General features: G+C 43.8%; 1 protein-coding gene across 1 annotated transcript in view; it reads right to left on the bottom strand.

Annotated features, from left to right (window-relative positions):
• Positions 1–312: 312 nt before the first annotated feature.
• LOC126299331 (uncharacterized) overlaps positions 313–14,685 on the bottom strand; it is a 258,756-nt gene continuing 244,383 nt past the window's right edge. The window contains exon 2 of the mRNA XM_049991161.1: positions 313–2,519. Coding sequence (XP_049847118.1) covers positions 552–2,519 — 1,968 coding nt within the window. The 3' untranslated portion in view covers positions 313–551. The remainder of the gene's footprint in view (positions 2,520–14,685) is intronic.

Here is a 14,685-nt window from a genome sequence, read left to right as displayed (position 1 = left end):
AAGGTTGACGGTGTACCAGCCACCTACCTTCGGTTTATTTTTATTTTATCATTTACTCTTGCTACCACTATGCAACAGTTATCAAACATTATCTATTAACTTTATGAAACTCGTCTTGGATATCACTAACATATTTTCGATGTAGATAATAATTCCTTACAGTTTGTCTCTCAATTAGAATATTCAACAGGAGAAGATACTAGTTTCATAAGGTCCCCTACACAAATAAATCACACTTAAAAAAATAACATACCACATGGATGTGCGAAATCTGTTCAATCACGTATTAAGTGTGGTTACTCGTTACCGTAATCTTTTTCAACAATTTATTGTAAATACAAACACATTAAATAACACATAAATACAAACCATAAAGGACAGTCTTTTAAAATAAATAAACTTGGATTGAACAGTCTTTTAAATAGAGGCTGTCGAGAGTCCATATTTCCAAACGAGTCCCATAGTTCTGACGTCCTGTAAACACTCTGCTGGCAGCGAACGTAGATTTGTTGGTTTCATCTGCGCAAACGTGTTTTATTTCAGTACGGACATCAAATCATTGAACTCCGTTTCGGTCGTATCCTGGCGCCGAATTCCAATGAAGGTTCCACGGCGTCTTCATTTTCGTCAGGACTGTTGTCGTCGTAGCTGGGCTGATAATAATCGGAATACTGTTGTTTGTTGCTATGAAGATGACCAGACGTATCCTGTGTGTGATGATTGCTATATGAATCATCATTTTCGTCCTTGTTATCGGTTGTGGGAGGGTCGTCCTCATATTCCACATACTCGACATGCTCTTCATAATCCTGAGAGTTTTCAGCTTTGGTTTCATTGTCAGCGGGAGGGCTTGCGTCCTTCGTCTCCTGACGTTCTGGAACCTTGTCCCCAACGTGCACTACCTGGTCAGTGGTGTGGATGCTGTTCCTGTTAGGTGCGAGGGTGCTCTTTTTGTTGTTGACGGAGTTGGTATTTAAGCTGCCTGCCGCTTGAAGACTCGCCAAACTGTCGGCTACTTCTTTGCTCGGTAGTGTTGTGTAAAAGGAGGTGGATACTACACCGCTTCCACCGCTACCGATTTGCGAGTAGAAGGAGGGAGTTCCATTGCCAGTCCTCGTCTCCGAGTCGTCTGTCCTAGCCGGAACTGACTCCACTTTTCCACTGTAATAACTCGTCTCCGCGCTTTCTTGCTCTGATAGCGAGTCGTCTTGAGCCCCGTTTGAGGAGTTCTCATCCAAGGGCTTTCCATGTGACTCAGGTGTCTTGCGAAGCACTGTCACCCTGGGGATACTATCTGAAGCTTCTTGCTCACTGTAGTACGACTGAGAGTTTGCGAAATGGTCTGCGTTAGAATCCACCGTGTGAAACTGATGTGGGTAGTTGAAGGTATGGAAAGGTGACTGTAAATCACCCTGAAGGAGAAGGCCGTTATCGGGAGTGGTATGGAAACTAGACAGTGCATCCACTCCCTGTTGCTGAGGCAAAGCTGTTTGGTAAACGAGTTGCGGTTGCTGACCGATGGGCACACCGTAGCTGTCGACCAATGGCTGCTGCTGTCCCTGTGGTGCGATTCCATTGAGCAGCTGGAATAAGTCTTGCGATGTTAGAGCATTCTGTGCATCCGGTTCGTGATTGTTATAGGCAGTACCTAAAAGCTCCGGCAGAGGAACGTTATTTGTCGGAACATTGTGCGGCTCGAGAGCCGCCGGAACTTTGGGACTTGGCAGGCTCGGGTCGGGATCCGGAGCAAAGTACGTGGGCAAGCCTTCCACATTGTATCCCGCCTGATCGTTTGTAGGCTCGTGGACTTCGTAGCCGTGACTGGGCTGGACACTGACAGTAGTCGCTCCGAAGTGGGAGTGTGACGTCGGAAGATGCAACCCGCTGTGGAACACTGAAGGGAAAGTCGGCTTCAATGGTGGTAAGCTGTGCTCCGGCGCTTTACCGTAGACAGTAGCCGCCGGCAGCCTGTGCGGCTTGTCGAGGCTCAGATTTGGGGCAGGTATCGTGTGTATCGGACCTTTGTCGTCGTCGGAGCTGGTCGTGACGACGGGTGGGCGTTGCGGCGCAGGAGGTGGCGACGGGTTGAAGGGCTCCATATGAAGCGGAGCACGGAAGGCGGTGTCGTCCCACGTGGAGGCGGAGAGGTCAACGTGGGGTGGCGGGCGTAGCGCCAGCCGAGGCGGCGAGCCGTGGGCGACGTCTGACGCCGCGACGGGGCGCCGCAGCCTGGCTGGGGGCAGCGCGGCGGGGGCATGCACGTGGTGCTGGTGCTGCAGTTGGTGGTGGTGGTGTTGGTGGTGGTGGTGGTGCGGCAGAGACAGCGGCAGCGGCGCGTGCACGTGCTGATGCGGGGGCGGGCGAGCAGACAGCGGCGGCCCGCGAAGCAGCGCGATGCGCGGACCTGCGGCGCTGGCCGTGGCCGTGCCGGCTCCGTTCCACTTGTAGTGCGGACGCACTGCCAGCCGGTATTCCGCCTTCCCGAGTGTCACCGTTGCCGTCACCAAAAGTAAAACCGTCTGCACAAACAAACATATACACCATTTTGTTAGAACAATAACGATTCAGTCATGTTTGTCAACTAGTGTATGCTTTAAAAAGACAATAACACAAAGAAATCATAGACACTGGTTGCAAAAGGTCACTGATTGAAATCAATGGGGATAGATGAAAATTTGTGCCGTACTGGAATTCAAACTCTGGTCTCCTGCGTACGAGGTAGATGGGCTGACCGCTGTGCCAACTGGACTGCCCTAGTACACTTTCCGTCAGACCCTAATTCTCAGCTTATCCACAATCATCGTAAGCGTTCGAGTCCGCAGTGAAGTGATCAATCGCTCGTCGGACATGTGCTAAACACGTATATATAATAAGGTGAGGACTGCCAGTGGACTCCTCAATGTTGATACACACCAAACTCGAACTCTTAGGGGAATCGTCGAAATGCCGCGATTAATGAGGATAATGGACAAGGGGCACTACATTAGTAGTGTCTGAATAATTTGAGAATTTGGATCTGTCGGTAGGCATGCTAGGTGCACGGTAGGTGCAGACGCGAATATCTCTCTGCCCGGATGGCGCTGTGTTCAGTGCATCTCCATAGTAAGCAGGAGACTCGGGTTCGAATCCCAGTTCGGCACAAATTTTCAGCTTTCTCCATTGATTTCAATCAATACCTGCTCACAGCCAGTGTCTGGTATTCCTATGTGTCTTAATTGATAATGGTTGCTGTATCAAAACGATTAATGTTCATTCGGACATGTCCGAAACAACAGACACCACACGCAGATGTATAGTTATTGATAGTGCTATCACAGAAAGGAAGATGCTGTCGAATACAACATAAGCGGTAAGATATTCAGTATTCGAAAATAGACTGATGTCGAGCTAATGCAATAAATCCGCGGCTAACCAGTACCGAGCATGTGGAAATTTCTTCTCTGTACGGACGCGGATCATTTTGTCTGACCAACCCGCTGTTGTGTTGAAGTGGGCGGTTCCTAGCATTGATGAAAATAACTGACAGTCTGCTTCATAAATTCTTTCATGTAAATGTATTGAGTGTTATATTATCAACTGAAACGAAATGGGAAAACGATTCGCAAATGCACAGTTTTCTACTTTCCCCTTTTTCTGTGACTACGATTTTTACAAATTTCGTTTCTGACTGTAATAAGACTAGCTCTGATTTTTGATTTCTCGTCCGTGCAACCGAACTAGCAGAATGAGTTCTTTTGTGAGTATTTTCATAGGTTTTTATGTTCGACGTGCCAGTATCGACTCATATTACGGTAGCCATGTCGTATAAACTAATGATAAACTGAATTAGCGATAGCTGCTGTATTGGAAACAGAAAGCCGATGATGCTGCACAAATGAAACAGTTTAGCGCCAGGTGGAAATCGCATGGCAAGCCGTTCCACAGGACTACATCCAGCATCTCTACGATCGTCTCCATGGGAGAATAGCAGCCTGCATAGCTGCGAAAGGTGGATATACACTGTACTAGTGCCGACATTGTGCATGCTCTGTTGCCTGTGTCTATGTGCCTGTGGTTCTGTCAGTGTGATCATGTGATGTATCTGACCCCAGGAATGTGTCAATAAAGTTTCCCCTTCCTGGGACAATGAATTCACGGTGTTCTTATTTCAATTTCCAGGAGTGTATGTGGCGAAGATGGTGATGTCTCCTTGGTAGAATTATTAATACCCTTCGGACACCTAACCATAATAAAATAGTTTCACGCTGTGTGTGGAAGGTGTGGAACCAGCAAATTTATCTCAGTTTTCTCGGAATACGTAATAATCACTTTACCAAACAAGATATGTACTAAACAGCGAATTACGAAACTACTTCTGAGTAATCATGGTTCAAAAACAACAACACGAATTATCTACAGAAGTCTGGAATGACTGATAGAAGACGACCTGGGGAATATATGATTGCTATTCGGAGGAATGTAGAAACACGAAAGGCAATGTTGACCCTATAGCTTATCTGAGAAGATAGGCTGAATAGCGGCTATTCTATGTTTATAACATCTGTAGATTTATATAACTGTTTTGAAAATTTTAATTAAAAAAATGTTCTACCTATACATAGCCGAAACTAGTTACGAAACTCAGTCCGAACACGCCTCGTAAGGCCCAACGATACTGACTGACTGCCGAGTCATTCTCAGCCTATGGGCGTCACTGGATGTGGACGTGGGGTGCATGTGATCAGCTCATCGCCCTTGCGGCGCTTATCAACTTTTGGTGACCGAAGACACTACTTCTTAATCAGGAAGCTCCTCAATTGACCTCACAAGGACTGAGTTCTCCCTGCTTACCAACAGCATTCGGCAGATACGGACGGTGACCCATCCAAGTCCAACAGCGCTTAAATTCGTGGATCTGAAGGGAACCGGTCTTACCACTGCAGCAAGGCCGTTGGCGACATTAGTTATAATATTACTATATTACGTAATTTTGAGTAAACTAAATAGAACATTTGGAAGTGTTGATTATTATGCATTCTTTGAAATTCTGAAATTATCAGAAAAAAAATAAATGTGGCGAAAGGCTACATAAAACTTTACCAGGTTATGAGAGACGGAGGACATAACAGGCAAACTGTAATCGGAAAGGAAGTGAGACAAGTTTGCAGCCTGTCCCAATTGTTATTCAGTCAGTGCTCACAGGAAGCGTTAAAGTGAAACGGTAGGATATTCGGAAAAGGAACAAAGTCCAAGGAGTAAAATATAGTCATTAAGATCTGAATATAACGTTGAAATTCTTGCCGACAAGAAGTGGGTTAGGAGGATCAGCTGGACGCAGTAAACAGTAGCTTGAAGAGACGTCATAACACGTGAAAATAAATAAAATAAAGAAATGGATAATGGAATAATGTAAATTCCTAGAGTTGCCACCAGGGTAACGTCGTACAAATGGCACGACACTTCGGAGAGATTCACACGTAACACCTTCTGGAGAAATCGTATTTTTCCTAAAACTGGAGAAAAACCACTAAAAACACTTGTGACTTGGATAAATTTTTCATAAGTTTTGTTACTTCAAAGTAGTTGTTCTGTGATACCGTCAGTTTCGTCTGGATATATTCTTTGCATTGTTTTGACTGTAATTGTCGGTGGGTGAATCTAAATGCTTCTCGGCTATTCCAGTTTTGTCAGTTTTCTCGTGAATAAATACTTTATTTTTGGGTTCTCGTGTGAGCTACTGGGAGCATATTAGCGGCTATTGTTGACAGCTTTCATCCGGGGAAACATGTCGGTAGAGGTGTGGGTAGTCTCCCTACGCGCCTTGGACGTACTTTCAAGAGCAAACGAAACTTTTTCCTATCACAATTAGCTGTTATTTTTATCTCAGTGTTCGAAGTTGACGGAGCGCTGTATTCCCAGAGTGCTGTCATAAAGGTTTAATTACAGCTTACCTGACAAAATATTAGTTATTCCCTTTAAAAGAGCACACCGGTTCCTTTGGAGAGCTCCAGATAGTGTTGAACTGGCAGCAGGCAGTCATGTGACCTAACGCTGAGTAATTCATAGGAGTGAGGCGCTGTGTATGGGCTAGTTGGTTATATGAAATCAGCGCAGTAAGTTAGTTCGACGCGAAGATGTCACAGAATGGCATAAAGAAGCTATTGAGTTTGGACGTACCCATGTCCACACTGTGAATTAAGTAGCTCGAATTGATGGTTTATCAACGCGATCTGTCTGTCTACAAGGGGAAGTGTACCACTTTCAGGAATGTATCGCCGCATAAGAACAGTGGACGTAGAACGATCCTAGCTGACCACAGCCTGTTTCTAGACTTCAATATTTGGATAGCCCTCTTTTACGTATGACGAAGAGCAGCAATGAGGTGTAAGAACTAAGTACAACATTTTTACAGTAGTAACGCATTTTGTCTGCGGGAGCTCAGAGATAGCTCACTACTCTGGTTCCATTTACAGGGATCATCAGCAGTTAACAGCCAGCAAACGACTGCTGCCATCCACCTCTGGCCGCAGCAGCAAGACATGTACTGTCTGTACCCTTCACACAGCTGGCCGGTACATCGACCAACTCCCATACACTGTCACCTGACGATGCGGGTAAAATGAACATTACCTGTCACCCGCATGCAATTAAGCGCTGCTGTTATTATCTGCCTTCAATGCTCTATTTTATCTCAGAATAGTAGCAAATATGCCCTATAACAACGTTTAGGACATTTTAATTAGCATAATAGGCATATAATAGTATCTTCCTTTCCTTGTGCTTTTCCCCCGCATCGGCGCAGCGTCGGCATGGTGATTAACAGATCTGATATAATAAGTTTGACGTTTCGGCCAAATACCCTTCCTGACGTCACCCCGTTACACTCTGGTACGGAACATGTCTGCCCTAACTGCCTGCGTGTCGTGGTACTCATGTGAGAGTGAGTAAACGTTTTTCTAAAAGTTTGTGAATCGTGTGACCTGGGTACCAGCCTGGTATTCACCTGAGAAGATGAGGGGGATCGCCTGAAACCACGTTCGGGCTTGCCGAGGCTCCGACCGTGGTTGTTAATCTACCGCGAAAATTCGATCCGGGGCAGGCACACCTCCCCGTCCCGAAAGTGGATCTTTAAAACGAACAGCTATCCGAAATGGTGCATGCTGAACGTTTACTTTACTCAATTACAATAATGAAATATGTCAATTGTGAGCCATGGTGCGAGTCGCTAGGTGGCGTGCGGCTTACGAGTCGGCATATCTTTGGCCAGAAAGGGCGCGTACGTGGTGAACTGATGCTCCAGGGTCTTTCTTGGACTCGAACCTGTAAGGAGTGCGCAGGTGGTTGCGTGAGCCCCGGGACTGATTCGTGATACGGGGTGATGTTGGCCCTCTTTCGGAGTCCTGACATTGTGCTGGTCCGATGAGTACGCTGGGCGTTTTTTTTTTTTTTTATTTTGGCGGAGGTTGGAGGAGAGCGAGTAAGGGTAAGTCTGCCAAGACCGAGTGCAGCTGGGAGACGACCGTTGACAGTAGGCGGACACTTGCGGCCTTAGGTGCGCATTATGTAGTAGGGCTCCAGTTCCATGGCTTACAGCGGTTGACGTCTTGGAGTCGATACTTTCATGTCGTGCAGTTTCGCTCGATCGTTTGCCAAGAACGTTCGTGCTACGTCGTCGCTTTTGGCAAGTGAACGTTTATGGCGCCACACTGTCACTGTTGCGATTGTAACCTGTCGCCCCGTTTCAGCTGTTTTCAATCTGTCATGTGGAAAGTCCTTCTGGTGTAACAACTTGTTGTTTATTTGATGTCTTCATCTTGATATGTGTACTAACGTTCTTCGTGCTTTATAAATTTGTACATTATTGTCGACCTCCGTGCATGAACTGTTTATTAAGTAATTACCAATATCCGTTACGTGCCTCACGTCTGTGTAGTGTTTCTGCTTATTTAGTATACCTAGTGGTTCCCCTTTGTTGAATTATCAGTGGCAGAGATAGATTCCTTCACCTAACCTGGGGAAACTGGAGTTGGCATATTGTCTCTGGATGATTATGGGTATCTTTACTCTTGTTTCAAAATTGTATTTTATATGTGTTTTAAAGACAGATACTCTGACAAGGGGAGGCCACGACGTTCGAATCACGGATTTACTTCAAATTTCGTACACATATAGCAGGTGATTAAAACAACATAATGTGCGAATAGTAAGATACACCACTTTGGAAATTGTGAGAAAGTCAAAAGAGGAGTTTTACGCGTCTCTCATGTACCTCATCTATCTATCCCTAGGTGCTGGACGTCACAGTTCATGATGGTCAACTGGTACCGGCACGGTACCTCAGCGTGTTCGGCCAGAGGGTTACTTGCCCCCGTAAATAAAAAAAAAAATTTAAAAAAAGCACTGAGTGAATGGCTCAACGATGAACTTGAACAGAAGTTATGGGACGTCTACCGTGAACAAATGCAACCAACAACAGTAGATAAAAAAGAGGTTAGCTTTCGAACTTTGCAAGACGAACGTGTATGACGCGACGCTTCGATTCCCCCATAAACTTTCATTTTTGTAGTACAAGTGTAAATTCTGTAATATTCAAAAAATTTGCAACCGCACTATCCGTTCTTGCTACATTAGCAACGTCAAACAGTTACGCAAGTTAACAACCAAATGGGGCCTACCGTAGTACCCGCAGCTCAAAACTTCGAGATACAATGTAGTTCAGGGTACTTTACCAGAGTGCACGTATAAGGTTCAAATGGCTCTGAGCACTATGTGACTTAGCATCTGAGGTAATCAGTCCCCTTGAACTTAGAACTACTTAAACATAACTAACCTAAGGACATAACACACATCCATGCCCAAGGCAGGATTCGAAACTGCGACCGTAGCGGTAGCGCGGTTCCAGACTGAGGCGCCTAGAACCGCTGGGCCACTTCGGCCGGCTGCATGTATAAAGGACTTTGCAAATCATGACAGGCATACGTTTTCAGGAGAACTCAATGCGTTTCTTCATTTACTTGTCCATAGTTATAAATATGTCTGTTCTAATAATTAAATTTAATTAAAATAGTAAGTAGTCAAATAACACCAGATTCACTAAAACTTCATGCAAATACAATGCTTTTTTCAATTACATCAGCGCTCAAACGTCATATAAATAAAATAATAGAAGCAGAGATGAAAAAATGTACTTTAAAAATCAAGGCTAAGTGGGAGTTGTCCTCATACTCGTTCGTCTTACGTAGCTTGAGCACTAAGCACTTTTTTTAATCTATTTTTGTGGTAGTGGTGGTTAGTGTTTAACGTCCCGTCGACAACGAGGTCATTAGAGACGGAGCGAAAGCTCGGGTTAGGGAAGGGTTGTGAAGGAAATCGGCCTTGCCCTTTCAAAGGAACCATCCCGGCATTTGCCTGAAACGATTTAGGGAAATCACGGAAAATCTAAATCAGGATGGCCGGAGACGGGATTGAACCGTCGTCCTCCTGAATGCGAGTCCAGTGAGCTAACCACTGCTCCACCTCCCTCGGTCTATTTTTGTTCCTTATCGCTCGTTGCATTTGTTCGGAGCAGACGTCCCTTGACAGCCGTTCAACGTCATCGTTGATCCATTCACTCAGTTTTTTTATTACAGAGGGCACCCGACCGTCTGATCTAACATGCTTCTTTTCATTTTGTTCGTAACCGTTCATCGTGTCTGGTCGTAGCGGACGTGGCATGATATGCGTTGTAGTTCGTTGTTGATCCCTTCACTTAGTTTTTTTGGTTGCAGAGAGAAGCCAGCTCTCTGACCGACCACGCTGAGCTAACGTTTGAACTAAATCTGTGATCCCTACGTGTTGGCCTCCCCTTGTGAGTTGCTCGAGCAGTTTATTATGATGCGTCCCAGTTAGCGGTGACGTCAGAGCCTATGTTGTTTAGGCTCGTTCGTTTGCGGAGCCGCTGTAGTAATTTAATACTCATCTTACATCTACTACCCTCGAGATTTGATGCCTTATTCTAAGCATTTGCTATTAAGTCCTGTTTAATTTGCTTCACGTCTTGGCGAGATTAACTAGTTCATTATTAAGGCTTTGCTCCTCTTGGGATTTGCTGTTCAGTTTAAATTAACTTGCTGCTACTACAACCTTACTGTTTTAATTAAAATAGTCGCTGCTCTCTTTAGCCATAAACTAACTGTCCTAAATCATCGCGTGTTTCTATGTTTTAAGAGAATCTTCATTTTTAAGTAAGAGTTGATCTCGCAACGAATGATGTTAAATCTCCACTCGCTCAGTCCTTCCTCGCCCAAACTCAATAAGTGTGCAGAGACACGCCACAAATTGTTTAGTAATTTCTATTTGTAAAGGCTAACTGAACGCTATTAGCCGACATCGAAACAGAATATTTTGTAGAAATAAAACGATTGTAATGCCCTCCGCGTGTTTTCCTGTAATTGACACAGCTGTCCTCTTTCTTTATTAACCATTACCAGTGCCGCAATTAAGTGGAATTTCCTTACAGTTCACAAATGTGACCAATATTATTTAACTCCCAGTGTCGACCCGTGATTTAATCTATAACTAGACTACATTCTGTTGTCATTTCTAGTGCTGTAGGTATGTTTCATTAAAACGCTACAGACCCCGTCTGTAGTATAAAGGATCTCCCTCCTTTTTAAGAAAAACCTGGACAGAAGGAAGGCCGGAGAAGGTCTTGTGGTGGTGTTTCCTTGCTAAGAATATGGAAGCTAAAACAACTCGTCAGTAAATGTGATCCAAACTTCAAGTTACGTTGATGGACACCTAGGGGAAAGACACATCGTGAGGATCTGAATCCTCAAAAACCAAGAAGGTGAACATTTCTTTCTATTACTTTTAGTTCTGGACAAAAATCCTAAGTTTGATTCTTTACGGACAATACACAAATTAAATCTGCTGCTACTATGTCGTGGATGTCAAGGTTAATAAGCAACTTTTGAAAACATGTCTGTGTCCTACGTTTCTATCGGTTACCGAAGTTGGTGTAAATGTTTGACTAAAGTATATTTTTTCCACATGGCAGATTACACGCCTGAAGGCATGAGAGCTCACCAGGCCCGTCCTAATTCCATATTCTAAAAGACTGTCGTTCCTTCGTGCAGTCAAAACAGTTAACCTTTATATGGTTTGGTATGATTATCGCCCCTAACATTGTGATATTTATTTCATGTTCATAAAGATCGAAGTTTCAAGTCTATAATTGTGCTGTTACTCTATGAATATTTACTGAAGGTATGGTATGTGGTATGAATTTTTGATTATTTGTATGTTTCTAAGGGTTTCAACTCACCAGCTAGTGTCGGCCAGTATCTTGACAGCCATCAGGAGGCACAATTAGTTCATTGGGCGGTGAGCCAATAAAGACACCTGTTGCTCGCGCACTGGTTTTAACTGCTTGTTCTGTGCTATTAAGATTTTATTGTCCTTCCGATTTCGTTTCTTGATTTATATTGTTCCTGTTATTGTATTAATTTGTTTGGGAGGATAAATACCTTCTACGACGCACCCCTGTGTAGAGTTATTCGCACTTAGGACAGTTCCTTTTTGTATCTAGCGTTGTTGTTACTTTGACGGACAGACGAGTCTCTAACAATTAGTCGACATTTATAACCGTTTTTTAAAATTAGTTACGTACCAGTGAATTTTCAACGCACTTCCTATATTTCCCTTCTCAGTATTATGTACCGTTGTGATTCGTTGTACTTCGTGTTATCGACTTGTCTCCTGACAGAGAACATGAGGCCGATAGGGAGCTTCTTGGATGCTGTTGTGCTAGAAGGCATTATTGGCTCACACAAGACTCGGTGTCAACTTCACACAAGACTCGGTGTCAACTTTAGTGTTACTACTAACATTTCACAAATATCGAAATACGTAATCAAACATAGATATTTCTTTGGTGTAGCTGAGGGTTGAATCGCTCCTCTTGCCCACTTTAAGAAGTTCATCTCATTGTTCCCACTTCATAGCTCTTCTGGGAACCCTGCAGAACTAGCACTCCTGAAAGAAAGGATATTGCGGAGAAATGGCTTAGCCACAGCCTGGGGGACGTTTCTAGAATGACATTTTCACTGTATAGCGGAGAGTGCGCTGATATGCTACACTCAGGAACGGGTAGACGTATCAATTTGAAATTTATGTCACATACTAACGTCTATGGTCCCTTGGCGATGCAAAAAGTATAAGTTTCTATATCAATGAAATACAAAAAGATACAGCCACTTATGTCATACATTTTGATACTGGCAAACTCTCTCAGCAAAGCCTATAGCGTCCTTCCTGTTGACCTAGAATCATGAGATTTGGAAAGTATCTTGATTTTACAGTACAAATAAAGGAAAATCTCCTAATTTTTTATGTTATCTGACTGTCTGTTCGTCTTTTAATACAACATCCTCTTAGGAACGGGTAGACGTATCTAGTTGAAACTACGTCACATACAAGTTTATGGTCCCTAAGTGGCATAAAAATTGTAAGCATCCAGGTGAATGCTGTCGTAAGATGCGGCCATTTATGTCACATATTTTAATATCTTGCCTATATCGATGTCAATAACAGTCATAAATCGTCGAAATTCTCTATTCCCGGTATGAATGAACTATCTCTACACATTACTAAGTTTGTATGGAACGTTTGGTGCACGAGTCCTACTCGTACTTATTTGGATTTTTATTAATAAGACAACTTATTAAGCGCCACATAATATTCAGACATTCCTGTGCAGTGCAGGCGATGACGACATGTTGTTAATCAAAACATCTTTGTAACAGGGAACATTAGCCACCTCAAGATAGGCATGGCAGCCGGAAACCAGTTATGGCACTAAAATCGAAGATTTAAAATAGTATTGTAGCTGGTTGTGTCATTTACTTCTTCTATAGAAGCGTTAGGACTGGAATGTCATAGTGAGATACCAACGGTCAACTGGTGATGTTCAGTATCGGGGTGCATGACACAAATAAAAATAATAGAGAAATTATAAAGGTTATAAATGGAAAAGGAACTGATTAATGTAATAAGAATTTGGGAAATACATGACTGAAAGACGTGCACAACAATCACAGTCTAAATTAAAAATCTGAAGTATTCTGCAATATACCACTAGGAAACTGTTTTTATTAGAAACTAACGAATAGAGGCAGATCAAATGAAGCCAAACTCTGAGTAACAAATAGGCTCAGAGTACCATGCAAAACAAAGAGAAGACTCTACGTGGCATCAACGGACTTAATGATCAAATAGCTAAATCACATTAGAAATTGAACTGTAAAATTCTCTTCAAAGTCATCTGAGTATCACATGTAAAAGCACTGCTTTCATGATGGGAAGGCGTGACGCTCCCCGGCACGAATCCGTTAGGCGAATTAGTGTGGAGGTCCAGTGTGCGGCCAGTTAGTGAATGGTTTTTAAGGCGGTTTCCGATCTGACTCGGTGAATGATGGCTCGTTCCCCTTAGGGAGGGGAGGGCAGGGGGGGGGGGGGGGTCCACTGAGGACTGAACCGCACAATAACCCTGGATTTGGTGTGGGTCGGCGATGGAGTGAGTGGAATGTTGTAGCCTGTTGTGGAGCTGTGAACCATTGAGGGCTACGGCAGGGACGAAGCCTCTCTCCGTTGTTTCTAAGTCCCCAGTTCAATACAATACAATATAACCACAACGTACGTACTTCCAAGAAAAAATACCCACCTCGAGCATAATGGTAAAACTGTTTCGAACATAGTAAGCAATGAAACACAGAAAACAAATCAAGAGAATGCAGACATGTCTTTGAATGTAGATTATGAAGTGAGCAAATGTACCCCAAAACTGTAGAAGCTTTTAATTTATTATTTGTGTCAGTAGTAGCACATAGCATACACTTCCTAAGGACAGTCTCCCAAAACAATTTTCACAAAATTCAGACACAGCCTACATCTCTAGAAGAAGTTTTCAATGTTATCAGCACTTCTAAAAATAAATCGTCAAGTAGTTATGATAAATCAGTAATAAAATACTGAAATGTAATAGAGCTGATCTTAGTAATATATTGAGTGACTTGTGTGATGAATCGTTTCGCATCGGTACATTCCCAGAGAGGCTGAAACATGTTGTTTGTAAGCCATTGCACAAAATAGATACGAAACTTCAGTAAAGAATTAACGATCCTTCTCGATATTGCAAAAGTTTCCAAAAACACACCTACTACAAGAAAACACACTGTGTGGCAAGCAGCTTGGATGTCAAAAGTCCCTGTCAATTGAACCGACTATAGCCGGCCGATGTGGCCGAGCGGTTCTAGGCGCTACAGTCGGGAACCACGCGACCGCTACGGTCGTACGTTCGAATCTTGCCTCTGGCATGGATGTGTGTGACGTCCTTAGGTTAGTTAGGTTTAAGTAGTTCTAAGTTCTAGGGAACTGATGACCAGAAAAGTTAAGTTCCTTAGTGCTCAGAGCCATTTGAACCGACTATATTTACCTTGACAGATGATATACTACACTCCTGGAAATGGAAAAAAGAACACATTGACACCGGTGTGTCACACCCACCATACTTGCTCCGGACACTGCGAGAGGGCTGTACAAGCAATGATCACACGCACGGCACAGCGAACACACCAGGAACCGCGGTGTTGGCCGTAGAATGGCGCTAGCTGCGCAGCATTTGTGCACAGCTGCCGTCAGTGTCAGCCAGTTTGCCGTGGCATACGG

This window comes from Schistocerca gregaria, chromosome X (genome assembly GCF_023897955.1).
Source record: "Schistocerca gregaria isolate iqSchGreg1 chromosome X, iqSchGreg1.2, whole genome shotgun sequence".
Classification (NCBI taxonomy): Eukaryota; Metazoa; Arthropoda; class Insecta; order Orthoptera; family Acrididae; genus Schistocerca; species Schistocerca gregaria.
Note: the sequence above shows the minus strand (reverse complement) of the source record. Positions and strands in the feature narration are given on the sequence as shown.